Consider the following 21399-nt stretch of genomic DNA (forward strand, 5'->3'; position numbering starts at 1 on the left):
CACACTACTGAGCCTCATTTTGACTTGTTTTYAGGACATTACATCAAAGTTGGCTCAGCCTGTAGTGTGGTTTTCCACTTTAATTTTGAGTGTGACTCCAAATCCAGACCTCCATGGGTTGATAAATTTGATTTCCATTGATAATTTTTGTGTGATTTTGTTGTCAGCACATTCAACTATGTAAAGAAAAAAGTATTTAATAAGAATATTCCATTCATTCAGATCTAGGATGTGTTATTTTAGTGAGCAGTGTATTATTTTTTTTGAGCAGTGTATTATTTGTGCCCTGGTCTTATAAGAGCTCTTTGTCACTTCCCACGAGCTGGGTTGTGACAAACACCCACTCATTCTAATGTTTAATAAATGTATTGTATGGTATGTGTGTGTGTGTGTGGCAGGCTTACAATGATGGCAAAACACTATATTTGAGAATGTGCTGAGTCTGACCCTTGTGCTAGAGTGGYTACGCAGGTGGAGGTTGAATGTTTGCAGGGGTACAGGACTATAAAACGTTTGGGAACCACTGTAGATGGTAGGGTATTTGTTTATTTTCAAGCAAAGTATAAGGGAGTTATACTCCAGTCTAGTAGGTGGCAGTAATGCAACATTTATTGGATGCTAACCGRCGTTAAACATCCTCGAAGAAGAAGCAACAGCAGCCGCTTTTGACTCTTATGACATAGCTAATATTACCACTTTGTTTCATTTTAGCGTGGAACAAAAATACCGGTAGCTAATTAKTCTAGAAATGAATTACTATCAACGGTGTTTTATATCTTTCCGTTATTTATTCTAGATGGTTGTATTCAGCTAGCTAGTAACGTTAGCTAACGCGTTAGTGAAATAGTTTTGACAGGACAGCTTTAGCTAGTTCGCTTACGTTATCTAACTAGCTACTTTGTTTACGTCTTGCTTTGCGAACTTCACCTGGCAKGCTAGCCACTCCGGTCCACTGTGGAACTAGGACACCGGATAAACGACATGGTTGTGGGCATATAGGCATATCCAACAATTGTATTGTTCTGTCAGCCTTCCTGCCTTAGTAAGTTAAAAGTTGCAGAGTTGTTGGAGCGCTAGAGAAGGCCTTTACTAGCATGACACTATCACACCTGATAAAACTGATACATTCTGATTGAACTGATCAACTAGACATGGTCTTATGTCGGAAGCGTCATAGCTGAATCTGTTGTGTTAGTGCAGGGCTGAAAAAAAGTCCTGCACACCAGTTGGAGACTACTCCGGAGGCTTCACAGCAAATGGCACGTGAAAGTCATTCTGTCCAGAGTAACTGAAATATTACACTCTCGAGCCCTCCACAGCTGAGAGGGATGGAGAAAGTCCCGGTCAAACAGAGCCAAGTGTGTGGGCTGTGGGAGCTGAAGGAGCAGTTGGGGACCGGAGGGTTTGGACACGTTTACCTGTACCAGCACCTGGTGAGTCCAGATCATATTACTACACACATACACATAAAGCCATCTGGAGATGAAAGTCTCAAACAACATTATCTTCTGAGATGCTCAGCAGGAATGCAACGTGTGTGTGTTTGTGTGTGTGTGTGTGTGTGTGTGTGTGTGTGTGTGGGTGTGTGGGTGTGGTGTGTGTGTGTGAAGGAGACATCAGAGAAGATAGCAGTGAAATTGTGTCGTCTGGAGCTGAACTCAAAGAACAGAGAACGCTGGAGTAGAGAGATACAGATTATGAAGAAGTGAGTGTCACACCTACACATCTAGTAATAACCACACAAACACTGTCAGAACTGGGTTCAAATACCATTTAAAATGATTTCAAATACTTTAGCTCTACTTGCCTGCTGCACATATATCACTCCAGTGTAAATTGCTGCATTGTAATTACTTCGCAACTATTMGCCTATTTATTGCCTTACCTCCTTAGGTCATTTGCACACACTGTATACAGATTTTTCTATTGTGTTATTGACTGTACGTTTATTCATCCCATGTATAAATCTGTGTTGTTTTTGTCGCATTGCTTTGCTTTAGCTTGGCCAGGTCGCAGTTGTAAATGAGAACTTGTTCTCAACTGGCCTACCTGGTTAAATAAAGGTGAAATGAAAAAAATGGAACCAATAAAACCTCAAAGTGCAAACCCAGCTCACCTGGCGCTCCAGAGAGGTATCCTACAAAGCAAGCTAGATCTACTCAGGGTTTTCTAAATCTAACCAGCTTGACATTCAGGCTGCATCCGTAGTACGACGGTGGATATTGTGTTATTTCATATTTTTGATGTCTTTACTATTATTCTAAATAGTAAAAATAAAGAAAAACCCTAGAATAAGTAGGTGTGTCATAACCTTTGACTGGTACTCTGTGTGTGTGTGTGTGTGTGTATATATATACACCGAGAGTACCATATATATATATTTTTTAAATTCTCCCCAATTTCAATCTTGTCTCATCGCTGCTACTCCTCAACCTGCTTGGGAGGTGAAGGTAGAGACATGCTTCCTCCAAAACATGACCCCCTCCCCCCCAAACCGCGCTTCTTAACACCTGCTCGCTTAACCCAGAAGCCAGCCGCACCAATGTGTCTGAAGAAACACCGTTCAACTGACGACCGGGGTCAGTCTTTCTGCCACAAGGAGTCGCTAGAGCACGATGAGCCAAGTAAAGCCTCCCCTGACCCGGACAACGCTGGGCCAATTGTGCACCACCCTATGGGACTCCTGATCACGGCRGGTTGTGATACAGCCTGGGATRGAACCCGGGTCTGTAGTGACGCCTCTCGAACTGCGATGCAGTGCCTTTGACCACTGGACCACTCAGGAGGCACTGTGWGATGTATKTATATTTTTTAATTACACAAAACATTTGATTAATAAAATAATTCATAATTCGTCTTCCTCAAATAAAGGGAATGATGACGCAATCTTTGCAAGAGGGAGGGAATCTGATTGCATTGGTTCTCAACTCGCTGCTCAGTCATTTCATTCAGGGTAAGTGGAGTTAGCTGWGAGTTAGCCTGCCCCGGAGCAGGTTTGTTCTGAAGGATTGCTAAAAGGTGAGCCACTTTCGTATGATCGGTTATCCTGAGTTGAACTCAGCGTTGACCAAAGTTACCTTGCTAACTCGTCAAACTTGCTTTGTAGGATACCCCTCAAGCTAGTTAAAGCAAATGCAGAAACTATTAAAAAAAAATGTATATTAGTATTTGAACCCAAGTCTAATAACTATAACTACAAATACTTACTATAGGGGAAGCCATTTTTAATTCAATCACTTTATGACAYCACCCCTTCTTGATTTGAACGAAACCTCCATACATATTTGCCCATTGTAGAAGTGCGAAGAAAGTTACTTTTTTGGCCTCAATACCAAAACATTTGAGAGAAAGCTGATCAAAGTTGACCTATTTTGCATACCATACCATGAGACATCCATGTCTTCATCATTGGAAAATATAAACGGTTGAGATTGATATAATTTAAAAGCTTACAAACAGCTTTGTCAAACTATTTTATAATATCTTGAAAAAAAGATTTAAAAAATTTACAAATTTACGCTGGATTGTGCCCACTATCGGTTGAGACACCACATGCTCTTGTTGTCATGTTTTGGCTGATAAATGTACTAAAATGGGAATAAAATTAAAATTTCAACTTTCAAATTATGCSTTTAGCGTCCAGTGCCCTTGGGCTGAATATAATAATTATATTTCCCTTCTCTCTGCGTGCTGCTTGCACCGAAGTACCTCTTGTTCGATATGGCTCTCCGTCACATGCTCGGGTCTTTTGTGGCGTAGCGGTCTAAGGCACTGCATCTCAGTGGTAGATTCGTCACTACAGACATCCTGGTTCGAATCCAGGCTATATCACAACCGGCCGTGATTGGGAGCCTCATAGGGTAGCGCAGAATTGGCCCAGCTTCATCCGCGTTTGTTCGGTGTAGGCCGCCATTGTAAATAAGAATTTGTTCTTAACTGACTTGCCTAGTTAAATAATAAAAAAAATTAAAATTTAAACATGAGGTGTACGACTTGTTTCTTGCCTTACGCTGGGTATGATTCACAAGTGATAATATATAATTCACAAGTGATAGGCTAATATTGTCACCCATCAGACTATTCTTGATTTAATCTTGTCTTTACATATACTAAATAATATGTGTAAAGTTTTGATTTAGAATGGACAAGTATCATGCAACGGTCTTGAAATGGGGGCAGAGGGAAAAAATACATGTTTTCTATGCACTTAAATAGCAAATGGAGGACGCTTTTCCTGTTTCATTTTAATGCCAGTCAGGTAGGCTATACTCCTCTTGTAAAGATAAGCAATGTGCTTAATATTAGGAAGTTGAGAAATAAATACAGTAGACCTAGCATATAGAAGGCTGATGGGATCCTCTTTATAATAGAGGCCATCACACTGTTTTCTCACACAATTGCATAGCCTATAGAAATGTTGCGCAACAGGAGCTCATGTGCTCTCATGAAGTGTATGATTAGATTTTCGATTACATTTGCTTTGATGTCAGAGTGATTAGAGGGACAATAYAGTGCTGAGTACCAGGCAGTTAGCAAGTTTGGTTGGCTACTAATGACCATCAGCAACATCAGAGCTTGGTGAAGCCTAATTACCGTCACCTAAATGGTCACATGGAATTTGCCTGCCTTCATGACTCGTGACAGCTGGTAGTATGGTCACTGTAACAGACCTTGTCTGAAGGCTAATATCCATTCCATGAATTCTATTTCTGATTGAAATATCACCCACCCTGTATAATTTACCTTAAAAGTAAAAAACAATCAATTTCTTTTATGAATACATTTTATTTCCAAGAAATTGTCATAGTTTGACAACTCTGTAAGCTTTAAAATGAAATCAAACTGAACCCTTTATATTTTCCAGTGATGAAGACCATAGATGTCTCATGGTATTGTGGGAAATGCAAAATGGGTCAACTTTGAGCACATTTTGTCTCCTGAATGTTTTGTCATTCAGGTCCAATATGTCACTTTCTGACAACTTCTTCCATTGGCAAACATGTATGGAAAGTTTTGTTTAAATCTAAAGGGATGCTGTCAAAAGGGGATTGAATTCAAACAGATTTACTCCATAGAAGCATAAACACAGGGATCTGTCACCTTCTCTGTCCTTTTCTCCTGTGTCCTACTTCCTTGTCTTGTCTCCTCGACTCCTGACTCCTATCTTGTCTCCTTGCCTCTTCAGGTTGAGCCATGATAATGTGGTGAGAGCCAGGGAGGTTCCAGAGGAGATGAGTTCCATAGCGCTCAATGACCTGCCACTACTGGCCATGGAGTATTGCTCTAGAGGAGACCTACGCAAGGTACACGCACATGCACACACACATACATACACACACTTGCAGTGATGCCATGTGTACAGTACCTTCAGAATGTATTCATACCCCTTGACTTTTTCCACATTTTATGTTTTTAGAATTGTTTACAAATTAATAAAAAATGAAAAGCTGAAATGTCTTGAGTCAATAAGTATTCAACCTATTTGTTATGGCAAGCCTAAATATATTCAGGAGTAGAAATCTGCTTAACAAATCACATAATACATTGCGTGGACTCGCTCTGTGTGCAATAAACATGTTTAACAACTACCCCATCTCTGTACCTCACACATACAATTATCTCTAGGGTCCTTCAGTCGAGCAGAGATTCAACCACAAAGATGAGGGAGGTTTTCCAATGCCCTCCCCAAAGAAGGGCGCCTATTGGTAGATGTGTAAAGAAATMTAAAAGCAGACATTAAATATCCCTTTGAGCATAACGCAGTTATTAAWTACACTTAGGATGGTGTATCATTACACCCAGTCACTACAAAGATACAGGCGCCATTCCTAACTCAGTTGCCGGAGAGGAAGGAAACGGCTTAGAGTTTTCACCATGAGGTCAATAGTGATTTTAAATCAGTTACAGAGTTGAATGGCTGTGATAGGTTAGTATTGTAGAGTTTTCTCCTAAATGACAGTGAAAAGAAGGATGCCTGTACAGAATAAAAATATTCCTAAACATGCATTCTGTTTGAAATAAGGCTCTAAAGTAATACTGCAAAAAAATGTGGCAAAGAAATTGTATTTTTGTCCTGAATACAAAGCGTTATGTTTGGGGCAAATCCAACACATCACTGAGTACCACTCTTCATATTTTCAAGCATGGTTGTGGCTGTATCATGTTGGGTAGACTTGTCATCGGCAATGACTAAGGAGTTTTTTGGGGGATGAAAAGAAATGGAATAGAGCTAAGCACAGGCATCATCCTAGAGGAAAACTTGGTTCAGTCTGCTTTCCACCAGACACTGGGACACATTCACATTTCATCAGYACAATTACCTAAAAAACAAGGCCAAATATACACTGGAGTTGCGATGCTCCTGAGTGGCCTAGTTACAGGTTTCACTTAAATCGGCTTGAAAATCTATTGCAGGACTTGAAAATGGCTTTCTAGCGATGATCAGCAACCAACTTGACAGAGCTTGAAGAATTTTTATAAGAATAATGGGCAAATATTGTACATTCCAGATGTGCAAAGCTCTTAGAGACATACCCAGAAAGACAGCTGCCAAACGTGATTCTAGCATGTATTGACTCGGGGTTTAATACTTATCTACTCAAGAATTAGTGTTTTATTTTCCATTATTTTGGGGGAATTTACATTTTTCTTCCACTTTGACCGAGTATTTTGTGTAGATCGTTTACCAAAAATGACATWTAAATCCACTTTAATCCCATTTTGTTGCACAACAAAATGTGGAAAAAATCAAGTAGTGGGAATACTTTCTAAAGGCAATGAATTGTATGTGACTGTTCCTGATCCCTGTAGCTGCTGAACAAGCCAGAGAACTGCTGTGGACTGAAGGAGAGTCAAGTCCTGTCTCTACTCAGCCATGTTGGTAAGCTAGCCCCTTATAGTGAAATACACTCGTTCATTCTAGAGGTTGCTTTCCAGGGGTGTATTCATTAGTGTACACCAAAGCAAAATGCTTTGCAACAAACTTTCTTTTTTTTTCAAACAAGTGCTGCTTATTGGGTAAAGGTATATTAGTCCCTCTGTTTTGGCCCATTTACTTCTGTTTGGTTCCAGTTGAGGTTGGTACATTGATACTTTGCAAGCACCATTTGGGAGTTTCTTTTCATTTTAGATAATGTATCATTATTGTACACACAGGGTCTGGTATCCAGTACCTCCATGAGAATAAGATCATCCACAGGGACCTGAAGCCTGAGAACATCGTACTGCAGGAGACCAGTGGGAAGGTGAGTGCACACACACACAAACAGGTATTTGGAGACTCAAATAAGTATTGGTGCTGTCCATCTCTCCTCCCTATCTTTCCCTCTTTCCATTTATCTCTCCTCTAGTTTGTCCATAAGATCATAGATCTGGGTTACGCTAAAGACTTGGACCAGGGCAGTCTCTGTACATCCTTCGTCGGAACTCTGCAATACCTGGTGAGACCAAAACGTTTTTTATACACTGACAATATATGCTTTTGAATCTATTTCCAATGGGAATCATGTGTTACGTGTGTGCGCGTGTTAGGCTCCAGAGCTGTTTGAGAATAAGCCCTATACTGTGTCAGTGGACTACTGGAGTTTTGGGACCATGATCTTTGAGTGTACCTGTGGCTTCCGCCCCTTCCTTCACAACATGCAGCCGGTTCAGTGGTGAGTGAGTGAGTGTCTGTCTGTCACAAAAACAGAAGGCAAACAATTGTATGTTCTTGTAGAACCAGTAAAAGTGTGTTTGTGTGTGTGTGTGTGTGTGTAGGACCAGTAAAGTGCGCAACAAAGGTCCAAAGGACATCATGGCTGTAGAGGATATGAATGGAGAAGTGAGATTCTCTACACACCTACCCTACCCCAACAATCTGAGCAGGTACACATGCACACACACGTCACTCATAGTGGTCCTGTATGGCTCAGTTGGTAGAGCATGGCGCTTGCAACGCCAGGATTGTGGGTTTGATTCTTTGGGCCACCATGCATGAAATGTACAGTACCAGTCAAAAGTGTGGACACACCTACTCATTCCAGGGTTTTTCTTTATTTTTACTATTTTKTACATTGTAGAATAATAGTGAAGACATCAAAACTATGAAATAACCCCAAAAAGTGTTAAACAAATCAAAATATATTTTATATTTGAGATTCTTKAAATTAGCCACCCTTTGCCTTGATGACATCTTTGCAAACTCTTGGCATTCTCAATCAGCTTCACCTGGAATACTTTTCCAACAGTCTTGGAGTTCCCACATATGCTGAGCACTTGTTGGCTGCTTTTTCTTCACTCTGCGGTCCAACTCATCCCAAACCATCTCAATTGGGTTGAGGTCAGGTGATTGTGGAGGCCAGGTCATCTGATACAGCACTCCATCACTCTCCTCCTTGCTCAAATAGCCCTTACATAGCGTGGAGGTGTGTTTTGGGTCGTTGTCCTGTTGAAAAACAAATTATAGTCCCACTAAGCGCAAACCAGATGGGATGGCGTATCGCTGCAGAATGCTGTGGCAGCCATGCTGGTTAAGTGTGCCTTGAATTCTAAATAAATCACTGACAGTGTCACCAGCAAAGCACCATTTCACCACCTCCTCCGTGCTTCACGGTGGAAACCACACATGCGGAGATCATCCGTTCACCTACGTCTCACAAAGACACAGCGGTTGGAACCAAAAATCTCAAATTTAGACTCATCAGACCAAAGGACAGATTTCTACCGGTTTAATGTCCATTGCTCGTGTTTCTTGCCCCAAGTAAGTCTCTTATTCTTATTGSCGTTATTTAGTAGTGGTTTCATAAGCAGCAATTCGACCATGAAGGCCTGATTTATGCAGTCTCCTCTGAACAGTTAATGTTGATGTCTGTTACTTGAACTCTGAAGCATGTATTTGGGCTGCAATCAGAGGTGCTGTTATCTCTTATTAACTTATCCTCTGCAGTAGAGGTAACTCCTGGGTCTTCCTTTCCTGTGGCGGTCCTCATGAGTGCTAGTTTCATCTTAGCGCTTGATGGTTTTTGCGACTGCACTTGCGGAAACTTTCAACGTTCTTTCATTTTTCCGCATTGACTGCCCTTCATGTCTTAAAGTAATAAACTGTCGTTTCTCTTTGCTTATTTGAGTAGTTCTTGCCATAATATGGACTTGGTCTTTTACCAAATAGGGCTATATTCTGTATACCACCCCTACCTTGTCACTACATAACTGATTCTCTGAAACGCATTAAGGAAAGAAGTTCCACAAATTAAGTTTTAACAAGGCACAACTGTTAATTGAAATGCATTCCAGGTGACTACCTCATGAAGCTGGTTGAGAGAATGCTGTTGTGACTTTACTTTAACATGAATCTAATTAATGTTATTGATCTAATCAACCAGCTATGTTTAATTGTTACCCAATTTTAAATTAATCATGTAACAATTAACTCATTAGGATCTGGGGCACCACGAGAGTGATTGTTTAAAGAGTTACCATCTCCCAAATTAAACTCTAAAAAGGTCTTTGTCTATCACATCTTTAAACAGTCAACTTATTAGTCATAACCTCGTATCATATCAATCTGAACAGTRGTAACCTCCTTGCATCTGCAAAAACCTGAGCCTTGCCTTTGATTCAGCACTACACAAATTGGTTTAATTATTTATTTACTAGCTGATTTAAATGGTAACACAGGATAAACATACACACTTGATACGTTAAAAACAGGTCCCTAGCAGACTGACAACAATATGGCTGCTTGTTACAAAAGAGATTGGGAGAGAAGGACAGAGACACTTAACATTGGTARGTTTTAGAAACTACCCTCACTTACAGTAATCATATGCTTTGCTCACGAACCACCGCCCTCCTTGAGTAAGTAATCATTCATGTATTTATGTGAAATGTCTTGGTTCGCCGGATCTCTCTCGGTTGACAGAGCRGCCTTGTGAAGGGAGTTGGGCATTTTTGCGGCACGCTTGTAAGGCTCTGATTGTCAAAAATGGTTCCGACAATGTCTAATACTGTTGTCCTTCTTTGTATATGTCCGGTATCTGGTGACTTGTCTTGTAGTCCTGAACAGAACTACTTAGTTTATTTTCCTTCCATTCGCTCCTGAAGATGCTTCTTTGAAGATTGGCTAGCCAGCCAGGTCGATAGTTCCCAGTGGGGTGATGAGAGTATRGTAATACGATGGTTTGAGCAGAATAGTAGGATGGTGAATTCGGTTTTGAATATACTTTAGCTGCCCTAWGTAATCAGCCGTACCAGTGATTGTCCAGGAGGTGAGTTTACCTCGTGTTGAGATTCAAAGTTCAAACAACTTTAAARGTGTAGCTGCAGCTTCACACTTTTGTGMTCTGGTATGTTAATTCTTAACCCATCATTTTGTTCGAAATTGTGTTTTTATCAGGCTGACACGCTCTCTGAKCTCACTCGGGCGTGACTTGTCACTAGAAAGTTTATGTAAAACAATTATTTATTTTCAGTCCCTCCACGATTCCGCGATTCTGCGATCGCATAATTCAAATCAAAATCAACATATCTGCGCATATTATGCGAGAGCTTGCAATTTTGACCAATCCCCGCACTTTTAGCACATAAAAGGGTCCAATCAAAGCAGGTTTGTAATTTTAACCAATTACTGCACTGTTACCGTGGAAAATGGCCCAATCCAAAAACACGTCAACAAAGTTTTCTCCCTGGCCTGTCAGCGTATTCACGTGCTAAGATGATGGGTGATTTGTTGATGGCTGACAGGCAGTACAATGAACAGAAATCAATCTCATTTGCCAACAAAAATAACAGCTAACGACCATGCAAAACAATTTCCAAATGTTTTTGGAAACTAGAGAAAGTCGACAATCAACAGTCACTTCGAATCAGCAAAGCATATGAGAATGTCAGAACAGTTCCCACAGCAGTGGCAGATCACCATGACTGAATTGGTAACAGGGAAGACTGTGGCAAGCGCTGAAAACTCAAGGAGAGTGGCGTTTTACTCAAACTTTTACTCCGCTAACCTTGGCTTTAGCAGGGTGGTCGCCACTCTGCTCTCCCCAGTCTGTCTAGGGAGAGCGCTGCTCAAAGCAATTTGTCAGCTTTGCCGTTTTAAACTCTCTGTATAACTTAATACAGATCACGAAAGCACAATCTTACTGAATTTTTTTGAAATGGAATAGTACATATCAGCCAGAACTCTATTTTTATGTTTTCTGTTCTTTATCTCCCCTACGACCCTTTCAGAAAACATCTCTTTTTTTGGGGGGGGGGGTTGCATCTCATGTTGAATGCAAGCCCCAAGACTGATGGTTAGGTGTGTGTGTCTGTTAGTGGATTATGACAGAGCAGTATTCGCGTTTGAACATGTTAGAGTTTCGGCGGGAAAAGTCACTTTCCTTTGGTGAATTTGGAGAGGGAGACCTGAATCTTCTCAACTTGATTTACAACAGGACATGAGTTGTTAATTCCCACAAGTCCCCCCCCGATCTGACCTATTTGGATCCTCACAGGACAGTCATGACAATGACAAGAGTGTGCAAAGCTGTCATCAAGGCAAAGGGTGGTTACTTTGAAGAATCTCAAATTTATTTTGGTTACTACATGATTCCCTTTGTGTTATTTCATAGTTTTGATGTSTTCACTATTATTCTACAATGTAGAAAATAGTTAAAATAAAGAAAAACCTTTGAATGAGTAGGTGTGTCAACTTTTGACTGGTACTGTATGCGCATGACTAAGTTGCTWTGGATCAAAGCATCTGCTAAATGGAATGTACAGTATATTATTGCATTATATTAGCAGCAGTTTTCGGAACTTGTGATCCCGTCTATTTAAAATTTTGTTTTGTTTTTGCTCAATGCGTTACCTTTTTTATGTGAGGAAAATTTTACTTTTTTGTGTTTGTCTGTGTGTAGGTCCCTGTTAGAGCCAGTGGAATCTCTTCTACAGATGCTGTTGCTGTGGGACCCTGCGACAAGAGGAGGAGTGACAGACCGAGACACACACACACCCTGTTGCTACACTACCCTACAGAACATACTCAACATGAAGGTACACACACACTACAATGCTTGAAAACAATTTAGCAAGTGGTTGCGGCGCTAGCAAATTCAGCCTGAATGCAAGGGACTGTTCAATCTTATTAATTGGATAGTAACATGAGCCTCTGGAGGTTATTTCCTTTTAAATTGATGTGACTAATATTCTTGTCAAACAAATCCATATAATTATGCATATGTGTGCATTCTAGGTGATGCATGTGTTGGACATGACGTCGGCCCAGCTCCACTCCTTTGTCCTTGGCAATGAGGAGGGGTTACACTCCCTGCAGCAGCGTGTGGAGACACACACCCACACACACATCCCTCCGCTCAGCCAGGAGCTGCTGTTGGAGACTGGAGTCTCCCTGGACCCCCGCAGACCACCAGCACATTGCCTCCCTGATGGACCGGTACAAGCTCGTGCGTCCACACACCAGACGGGTTCAAATACTATTTAGGTTATTTCAATTACATTTTACATTAACATTGTTGTCATTTAGCAGACTCCTATTTACAGCGATTTACAATTAGTGCATTCATCTTAAGATAGCTTGATGGGACGGCCATACATTTCAGTCATAGTAAGTTAAAAAAAAAAATTATAATAATATCTATGTAATCTAATTTAGAAGCAAGTAGTTAAGTATCGGAATCTATTTGGAAATACTCAAATGCACAGTATATACAAATATTTAAATACTGTCATGCATTTGAAACAGGTCTGTTTGGTATTTTAAATAATGTTTTGGAAATAAGAATTAGAACATTTCAAATAGTACGCTATTTATAGGAAAGTATTTAGAAATACACCTAAAATAAGTATTTAAAAATATAGCCGCAAGCAGCAATGAATGGAGTTTGGATGACAGAAAGGACACAAGATCAGTTAGATGACAAAGCAAGCACTCTGCACATAAAGATCGTTTCTACATGATAATCAGTGAAAACTTTACCATGTTTATCTCTCAATACCAGAAGGATGACACAAGTGAAGTTTAGTCTAGTGCTGTAGATTGGCTGCAGCAGGTAATCATTCTTAGTCATGATTTCATGTATTGAGTTTATATATCAATTCAGGGGTCAATTTGACTAATGGTTTATGTTAAGATATTKTTTTTGCATTAGTGTATTGCAGTGGCCGTCGGTGATGTTTAAGATGATGGAAGACAATTGCTTTTTTTTATGAGCATGGCATAATTTCTATTACAGCATACTGGATGACTGTKATTTTCATTCTATTCACCCAGCTCAATGTAACATCGATAGGTTTAGGCCAAAACATGATACTTCAATTGTCCCTATACCCGTCGTGATGTTTCTACAACTAAGCCTATGAATGAAAGTTTACAARGCAGGTGCACAGGTCAAGACAAATTTGASTAATCAAGGTGACAGTGACCAAAGGKCACATTTCCACCGGTCTAATGTCCATTACTTGTGTTTCTTGGCCCAAACAAGTCTCGTCTGATTAGTGTTGTCCTTTAGTAGTGGTTTCTTTATAGCAATTTGACCATTCACACAGTCTCCTCTGAACAGTTGATGTTGAGATGTGTCTGTTACTTGAACTCTGAAGCATTTATTTGGGCTGCAATTTCTGATGCTGGTAACTCTAATGAACATATTCTCTGCAGCAGAGGTAACTCTGGGTCTTCCATTCCTGTGGCGGTCCTCATGAGAGCCAGTTTCATCATAACGCTTGATGGATTTTGCGACTGCACTTTCATGTTTCTTCAAATGTTCCATATTGACTGACCTTCATGTCTTAAAGTAATYATGAACTGTTGTTTCTCTTTGCTTATTTGAGCTGTTCTTACCATAATATGGACTGGAATCTCAAATATAAAATATATTTTGATTTGTTTAACACCTTTTTGGTTACTACGTGATTCCATATGTGTTATTTCATTGTTCTGATGTCTTCACTTATTCTACAATGTAGAAAATAGTAAAAATAAAGAAAAACCCTTGAATGAGTAGGTGTCCTTAAACTTTTGACCGGTAGTGTACACACACCCACATCAAATCACTCACACACACACATTGACATGTTTTCATTTCTCTCTAGCGAGGCTGGGACAGCGCCATAGTCTACCTGTTTGATAAGAGTCTGACTAAATACTCTGGACCTTTCACTGCCCGACCCCTGCCTGACAGCGTCAACTTCATAGGTAGGCATCACAACTACACAACCGCATAGGTAGGCATCACAACTACACTATCCTATAGGTAGGCATCAAAACTACACAACCCTCTAGGTAGGGCTTGGCGATTATGGCCAAAATATAATTTCACTGTATTTTTTCACATTTTTTGCAGTATTTAATGTTTTTGAATAATAAAAATTCTAAATTTTGCTTRGAGTAGTGCATGACCCTAGGGTGACAACACATACATTCAAAGTGATTTCAATGGGTCTTCCTCCATTCTGATTTGTTTTATATTGTTCAATTTAACAAATGTTCTGCATTTTCGTATTTGTTTTCCTGCTCATTTGAGATCATCTCCACACTGCCGCGTAGGGCTACACGATATTGGCAAAAAATCTCAGCCTGATTTAAAAAAWAATAATAATAATAATAATAAAGTTTTTACCCAATGTTGCAGTTGAGATTTGACTTTCGATTTAGATTAAAACACTTGGGTGAGCTATTGAAGTCATGGAAATATGATTATTTTAATTCTATAGTTAGAATATAATAGTAGGCACTTTGAATACTCTCTTTGACATGACAATGAATTAAAGTGCCAGGGAGGAGTTATTGTGACACGGTAGGAACCAAAGTGTTGGTCAATGTTTCCTACGAGACCCTATAGTCTTTGGCTACATTAAATGTTTTCTCTTAGCTACTTCATGTAGGTAACTTATTCCTGCTTCGCCTAATCCTCTTKTGTTTAGAAGATACTGTTACACAAACAACATGCTGATTTAGGCCTACACCATAACTGGTATCAGGCTGTATTAGCTAGCTATGTTTGCTCCGACTTAGTACATTTATTAGCTAGCCAGTTAACTAGCTATTAGCATTTGRGGCTAACGTGATTTAGGCACAACATGCTTAGAAGAGACAAACTAGCTGTTTGCAGATATTGTAATTATAGAGGTCTAGTGGATTTATAGTAAGACGCAAAGTGGAAACAGCATGGTTGTCATCAACATTGTTGCATGTTCTGCATTGACCACCAACAACAACATGCGCTCCTTGAGTAACAGGGGGCGGGGCTTGATCTGTGTAGAAAGCGTATATTATAAAAATGTACGTTACACACGGCGTATCACATTTAATAAACCAAACATTAAAATACCACTATAGAAGATAAAGTAAAAACCCAAACTGGTCCTTGCATCAATAATCAGTATATTGTAAAATACGGTATACCACCCAGCCCTACCTCCTAGGTAGGCTTCACAACAACACAACCCCATAGGTAGGCATCACAACTACACAACCCCATAGGTAGGCATCACAATTGAACAACTCCATAGGTACTGTAGGCTTAAAAATCTGCCAAGACTATCACTATATGCTCTTCCCAATGTGAGTATTCCTTGATGCAGGGTAAACATTGGGAAAAGCTAATAGCAAGTCTGGACAAAATAAAATTCTGTTAACCTTATCCCCAGGCTATTGACAAAGTGCAGATACAGTAAATGTCTGGCAGATTTTTTTTTCTATTGAAGTTGATGTCTGTAAGCAGGAAGTCGCCCTGCTATYTATGATGATGGCATATTGCTGCTGTGTCTAAATGTGAACTGTTCCTCGCTGTGTGTGTGTGTTAGTGAGGGAGACGAAGACCCAGCTGCCTCTTGCTGCTCTAAGGAAGGTGTGGGGAGAGGCGGTTAGCTATGTTTGTGGTCTGAGAGGGGACTACAGCAGACTGTACCAGGGACAGAGAGCTGCCATGTAGGTACACACACACACAAATGCGGCACAGACACACTTGTACACACACATAGGCATGTCACAAACACACACACACGCTTGCCTTTCTGCCCTCACTCTCAACCTTGTGTGTGTGTGCACATGTAGGTTGAGTCTGCTGCGCTACAACACCAACTTGACGCGGTATAAGAACGTGTTGTTTAGCCAGTCTCAGCAGCTCAGAGCCAAACTGGCCTTCTTCACCACCAGCATACAACAAGACCTACAGCACTACGACCAGCAGAGAGACACTGGCATCTGTAAGCTGTGTGTGTGTGTGTGTGTGTGTGGTACTGACTGTTTTCTGAACTCTGACCAAACCTGTAGCCTCTGAGAAGATGCTGAAAGCCTGGCAGGACAATGAACAGAAAGCTGCTGCCTTTACACAGGTACTATACTATAGTTTTGTATGACAGCTGTCTACACTACCGACAGCTTCTGCTAGCATGTATTGGACTGTGAGAGAAGCATTTGATGGCATAGCTTCGGTGTGTGTTAGGTATCAGAGGTGGGCTATCTGGATGAGGAGATAGTGTGTCTCCACTCTGAGATTGTGGAGCTGCAGAGGAGTCCGTTTGCCAGGAGACAAGCTGACATCATGGAACAACTGTAGGTGTCTCACATAATTCTACAGCTTTTTAAACTATGCCCATGAAATGGACAAAGTATCGTTTTGTAAATAAATATGTGTGTGTTGTTTCAGGGAGGAGAAGGCCATTGAACTTTACAAGCAGCTGAAGGCCAAATGCAAGAGTGAGTAGAACCWCTTCAGCACAATACTGATCTAGTATAGGCTGGTAGAGGTGTGTCTGTGTGAGAATGTTGATTCTCATTAGCTATACTTGTTTTGTGTGGGTGCGTGTGTGTGTGCGCAGGTCCAGACCCCCCTCATGGCTACAGTGACAGTTCAGAGATGGTGAAGACCATTGTCCAGACAGTCCAGAACCAGGACCGAATCCTTAGAGACCTGTACACACACCTTAGGTACACACACACACGCCTCAAGTACACCTACACCCTTCTCTCTTTCTCCCTCCCTCTAGTAAGCCAACACCCTTTTCTCTTCCTCCGTCTCCTTCCCTCTAGTAAGATCTTGGAGTGTAAGTGTCGTATTGTAGCATTGTTTCCTAAGCTGGAGGGGGCAGTGGAAAGCATCAAGGCAGCAGAGGCTGCAGTCATGACTATGCAGATGAAGAGACAGAGAGAGTTCTGGCACCTGCTCAAGATTGCCTGTGTAAGTAAACGCGTGCACAAACACACAACTCCTGTTTATAGGCACACAGCCCAACAAACACCAGCAGTACAGTGTTATTAATGTTGTCATCAGTTGTCTTTACATGTTTGGGAAGGTTACTTTCTAAATGTAATCCATTAGTAACTAGTTACCTGTCCAAAATCGTAYTCTTTAGGATTATCCAAACTTTGTAACATAATCTGATTACTTTCAGTTACTTTCGGATTACTTTCCCCTCGAGACATAAGAAGACAAAAAGGACACATCAAACACATTTTGTGTGTCATCATAGTGGTCTCTGACTTGTGGTCAGACTCGCTCAATGGAACAAACTTAAAATAGCGCCTTTTTTCAATGCTGAATTTAATGTAATTGAGAATCAAGTGTCATAATGTATGTTTTTTTTCACAAACTTTTTAAAAGTAATCGGTGAAGTAATCAAATCATTTTTCAAAGGTAACTGGAATCTGTTTACAGGTTTTTTGCTGATAATTACTGATAATTATWATTTTTTCTTTTTTTCTTTTATTTTGTGTGTAGGCCCAGAATGGCAGTCACAACTCTCTAACCCCCAGCTCAGATGCCTCTAGTCCCCCTCCTCTCCCCATGAACCCACTAGYACACACACACAGGTAAGACCATACTAAGTAACTAACGTAGTAATGTAATATGATTTCTAAGACCACCCTCTACAGTTCTACCAAATAGTAACAACTGACTAAATAACACATTGGCACCATTKATGTTCTCAGTGAGTCAGTACGCCACCTACTGGATGAGAACCAGCGTTACCTGAGTCAGCTGACCTCTCTACTGCAGGAGACCTCACAGGACAAAACATGCAGTATCATGGTGCGTCCATGAGACTTGGGTGTGTGTGTGTGCCATTGCAAGTATCACATGGGGCGGTCCAGAAGAGTTGTGGGTGTGTGTGTGTGTGTGTGGGGGGGGGGGGGTTCTGTGTGTATTCTGACTGACCCCTTGTCTATCTCTGATGCAGGACCAGGACTGGAGTTGGACTCAGTATGGATCTGTGGTTGACCCAACTCTAGAGACTCTAGACACACACACGCACTAGTAATGTGTGGGTTGACTCATAATCCGCAGTCCCTGCGGTTATATCCACAGGGTGGGCGGGTATAGGGTCATGAAATATGTGTGGATGAAGGGTGGGGGGTGGGCGGGTTGAATAAAGAGAAAATATATTTTAAAAAATCCATAAATGTTTCATTCTTGTGCAAGTTATATCTGTAGGCTACATTGAGGTTTTTCATATTTTGAGGCTATCTGGCATTAGTGCATAAGCCTAAGCTTTAGGGCATAAACTGTAGCGGTGCCAAATAGCCTACCCGCCTATTGCCAAATGCTTTTGGGAATAGTCCAAAAAAGTGGCGTTTTCACAGCTTTCTATTTCCTTACAAATGGTCAAACTGATGTATATTGGACATTTTCCCCCAAAAAAGGGAAGAGTATTTTTATATTATTGCATTTTTCCCCGGTCCTCATTCTCCGCGAAAGAAGTGGAGATGACAGAACTTTACCGATGTCAACTAGATTTAATTCTATCGATTTATGACTTCTGAACAATAATACACTGCTCAAAAAAATAAAGGGAACACTAAAATAACACATCCTAGATCTGAATGAATGAAATATTCTTATTAAATACTTTTTTATTTACATAGTTGAATGTGCTGACAACAAAATCACACAAAATTATCAATGGAAATCAAATTTATCAACCCATGGAGGTCTGGATTTGGAGTCACACTAAAATTAAATTGGAAAACCACACTACAGGCTGATCCAACTTTGATGTAATGTCCTTAAAACAAGTCAAAATGAGGCTCAGTAGTGTGTGTGGCCTCCACGTGCCTGTATGACCTCCCTACAATGGCTGGGCATGCTCCAGATGAGGTGGCGGATGGTCTCCTGAGGGATCTCTCCCAGACCTGGACTAAAGCATCCGCCAACTCCTGGAGAGTCTGTGGTGCAACGTGGCGTTGGTGGATGGAGCGAACATGATGTCCAGTTGTGCTCAATTGGTTCAGGTCTGGGGAACGGGCGGGCCAGTCCATAGCATCAATGCCTTCCTCTTGCAGGAACTGCTGACACACTCCAGCCACATGAGGTCTAGCATTGTCTTGAATTAGGAGGAACCCAGGGCCAACCGCACCAGCATATAGTCTCACAAGGGGTCTGAGGATCTCATCTCGGTACCTAATGGCAGTCAGGCTACCTCTGGCGAGCACATGGAGGGCTGTGCGGCCCCAAAGAAATGCCACCCCACACCTTGACTGACCCACCGCCAAACCGGTCATGCTGGAGGATGTTGCAGGCAGCAGAACGTTCTCCACGGCGTCTCCAGACTCTGTCACGTCTGTCACATGTGCTCAGTGTGAACCTGCTCTCGTCTGTGAAGAGCACAGGGCGCCAGTGGCGAATTTGCCAATCTTGGTGTTCTCTGGCAAGTCAACGCCTGCACGGTGTTGGGCTGTAAGCACACCCACCACCCTGGACGTCGGGCCCTCATACCACCCTCATGGAGTCTGTTTCTGACCGTTTGAGCAGACAATGCACATTTGTGGCCTGCTGGAGGTCATTTTGCAGGGCTCTGGCAGTGCTCCTCCTGTCCTCCTTGCACAAAGGCGGAGGTAGCGGTCCTGCTGCTGGGTTGTTGCCCTCCTACGGCCTCCTCCACGTCTCCTGATGTACTGGCCTGTCTCCTGGTAGCGCCTCCATGCTCTGGACACTACGCTGACAGACACAGCAAACCTTCTTGCCACAGCTCGCATTGATGTGCCATCCTGGATGAGCTCGCTACCTGAGCCACTTGTGTGGGTTGTAGACTCCGTCTCATGCTACCACTAGAGTGAAAGCACCGCCAGCATTCAAAAGTGAACAAAAATCACCAGGAAGCATAGGAACTGAGAAGTGGTCTGTGGTCACCACCTGCAGAACCACTCCTTTATTGGGGGTGTCTTGCTAATTGCCTATAATTTCCACCTTTGTCTATTCCATTTGCACAACAGCATGTGAAATTTATTGTCAATCAGTGTTGCTTCTAAGTGGACGTTTGATTTCACAGAAGTGTGATTGACTTGGAGTTACATTGTGTTGTTTAAGTGTTACCTTTTATTTTTTTGAACACTATATTTAGTGACCGAAGACGAAGCTGCATGTATCAACTCAAATTTTATTGGTCACATACACATGGTTAGCAGATGTTACTGTGGAGTGTAGCGAAATGCTTGTGCTTCTAGTTCCACGTACAGCAATATCTATCAAGTAATATCTATCAATTCAACAACAACTCCTTAATACACACAATCTAAGTAAGGAATGGAATAAGAATATATTAATACAGTTAAGTCGGAAGTTTACATACACCTTAGCCAAATACATTTAAACTCAGTCTTTCACAATTCCTGACATTTAATCCTAGTAAAAAGTCCTGTCTTAGGTCAGTTAGATCACCACTGTATTTTAAGAATGTGAAAATAATAGAGAGAATGATTTATTTCAGTCTTGTTTCTTTCATCACATTCCAGTGGGTCAGAAGTTTACATACACTCAATTAGTATGGAGCATTGACTTTAAATTGTGTTAACCTGTGTCAAACGTTTCGGGTAGCCTTCCACGAGCTTCCCACAATAAGTTGGGTGAATTTTGGCCCATTCCTCCTACAGAGCTGGTGTAACTGAGTCAGGTTTGTAGCCTCCTTGCTCACACACACACGCTTTTTCAGTTATGCCCACAAATGTTCTATAGGATTAAGGTCAGGGCTTTGTGATGGCCACTCAATACCTTGACTTTGTTGTCCCAAGCCATTTTGCCACAACTTTGGAAGTATGCTTGGGTCGGTTGTCCATTTGCGACCAAGCTTTAACTTCCTGACTGATGTCTTGAGATGTTGCTTCATATATCCACATAATTGTCCCTCCTCATGATACCATCTATTTTGTTGGAAGTGCACCAGTCCCTCCTGCAGCAAAGCACCCCACAACATGATGCTGCCACCCCTGTGCTTCACGGTTGAGATGGTGTTCTTCGGCTTGCAAGCCTCCCCTTTTTCCTCCAAACATAATGATGGTCGTTATGGCCAAACAGTTATATTTTTGTTTCATCAGACCAGAGGACATTTCTCCAAAAAGTACGATCTTTGTTCCCATTTCAGTTGCAAACCGTAGTCGTCTGGCTTTTTTATGACTGTTTTGGAGCAGTGGCTCTTCCTTGCTGA

At 41.3% G+C, this 21399-nt stretch overlaps 1 protein-coding gene across 2 annotated transcripts; it reads left to right on the forward strand.

Annotated features, from left to right (window-relative positions):
* The first annotated feature begins 625 nt into the window (after positions 1-625).
* Positions 626-18336, forward strand: LOC111978258 (inhibitor of nuclear factor kappa-B kinase subunit alpha). Of its 2 annotated transcripts, XM_024008212.2 has the most exons (21): positions 627-1433; positions 1611-1705; positions 5186-5303; positions 6811-6880; positions 7156-7244; positions 7350-7439; positions 7531-7655; positions 7759-7866; positions 11880-12015; positions 12215-12415; positions 14071-14173; positions 15784-15907; positions 16034-16185; positions 16253-16314; positions 16425-16534; positions 16629-16678; positions 16801-16909; positions 17012-17159; positions 17700-17791; positions 17912-18011; positions 18160-18336. In XM_024008212.2, exons 1-21 carry the CDS (start codon positions 1329-1331, stop codon positions 18235-18237), a joined length of 2265 nt encoding a protein of 754 aa, XP_023863980.1. In that variant the 5' UTR covers positions 627-1328; the 3' UTR covers positions 18238-18336. The 2 variants fall into 2 exon arrangements, with proteins under 2 accessions (XP_023863981.1, XP_023863980.1); XM_024008213.2 differs by lacking the exons at positions 17700-17791; positions 17912-18011; positions 18160-18336 and having other exon boundaries at positions 626-1433; positions 17016-17140.
* Positions 18337-21399: the final 3063 nt, after the last annotated feature.

Source organism: Salvelinus sp. IW2-2015, linkage group LG18, assembly GCF_002910315.2.
Source record: "Salvelinus sp. IW2-2015 linkage group LG18, ASM291031v2, whole genome shotgun sequence".
Classification (NCBI taxonomy): Eukaryota; Metazoa; Chordata; class Actinopteri; order Salmoniformes; family Salmonidae; genus Salvelinus; species Salvelinus sp. IW2-2015.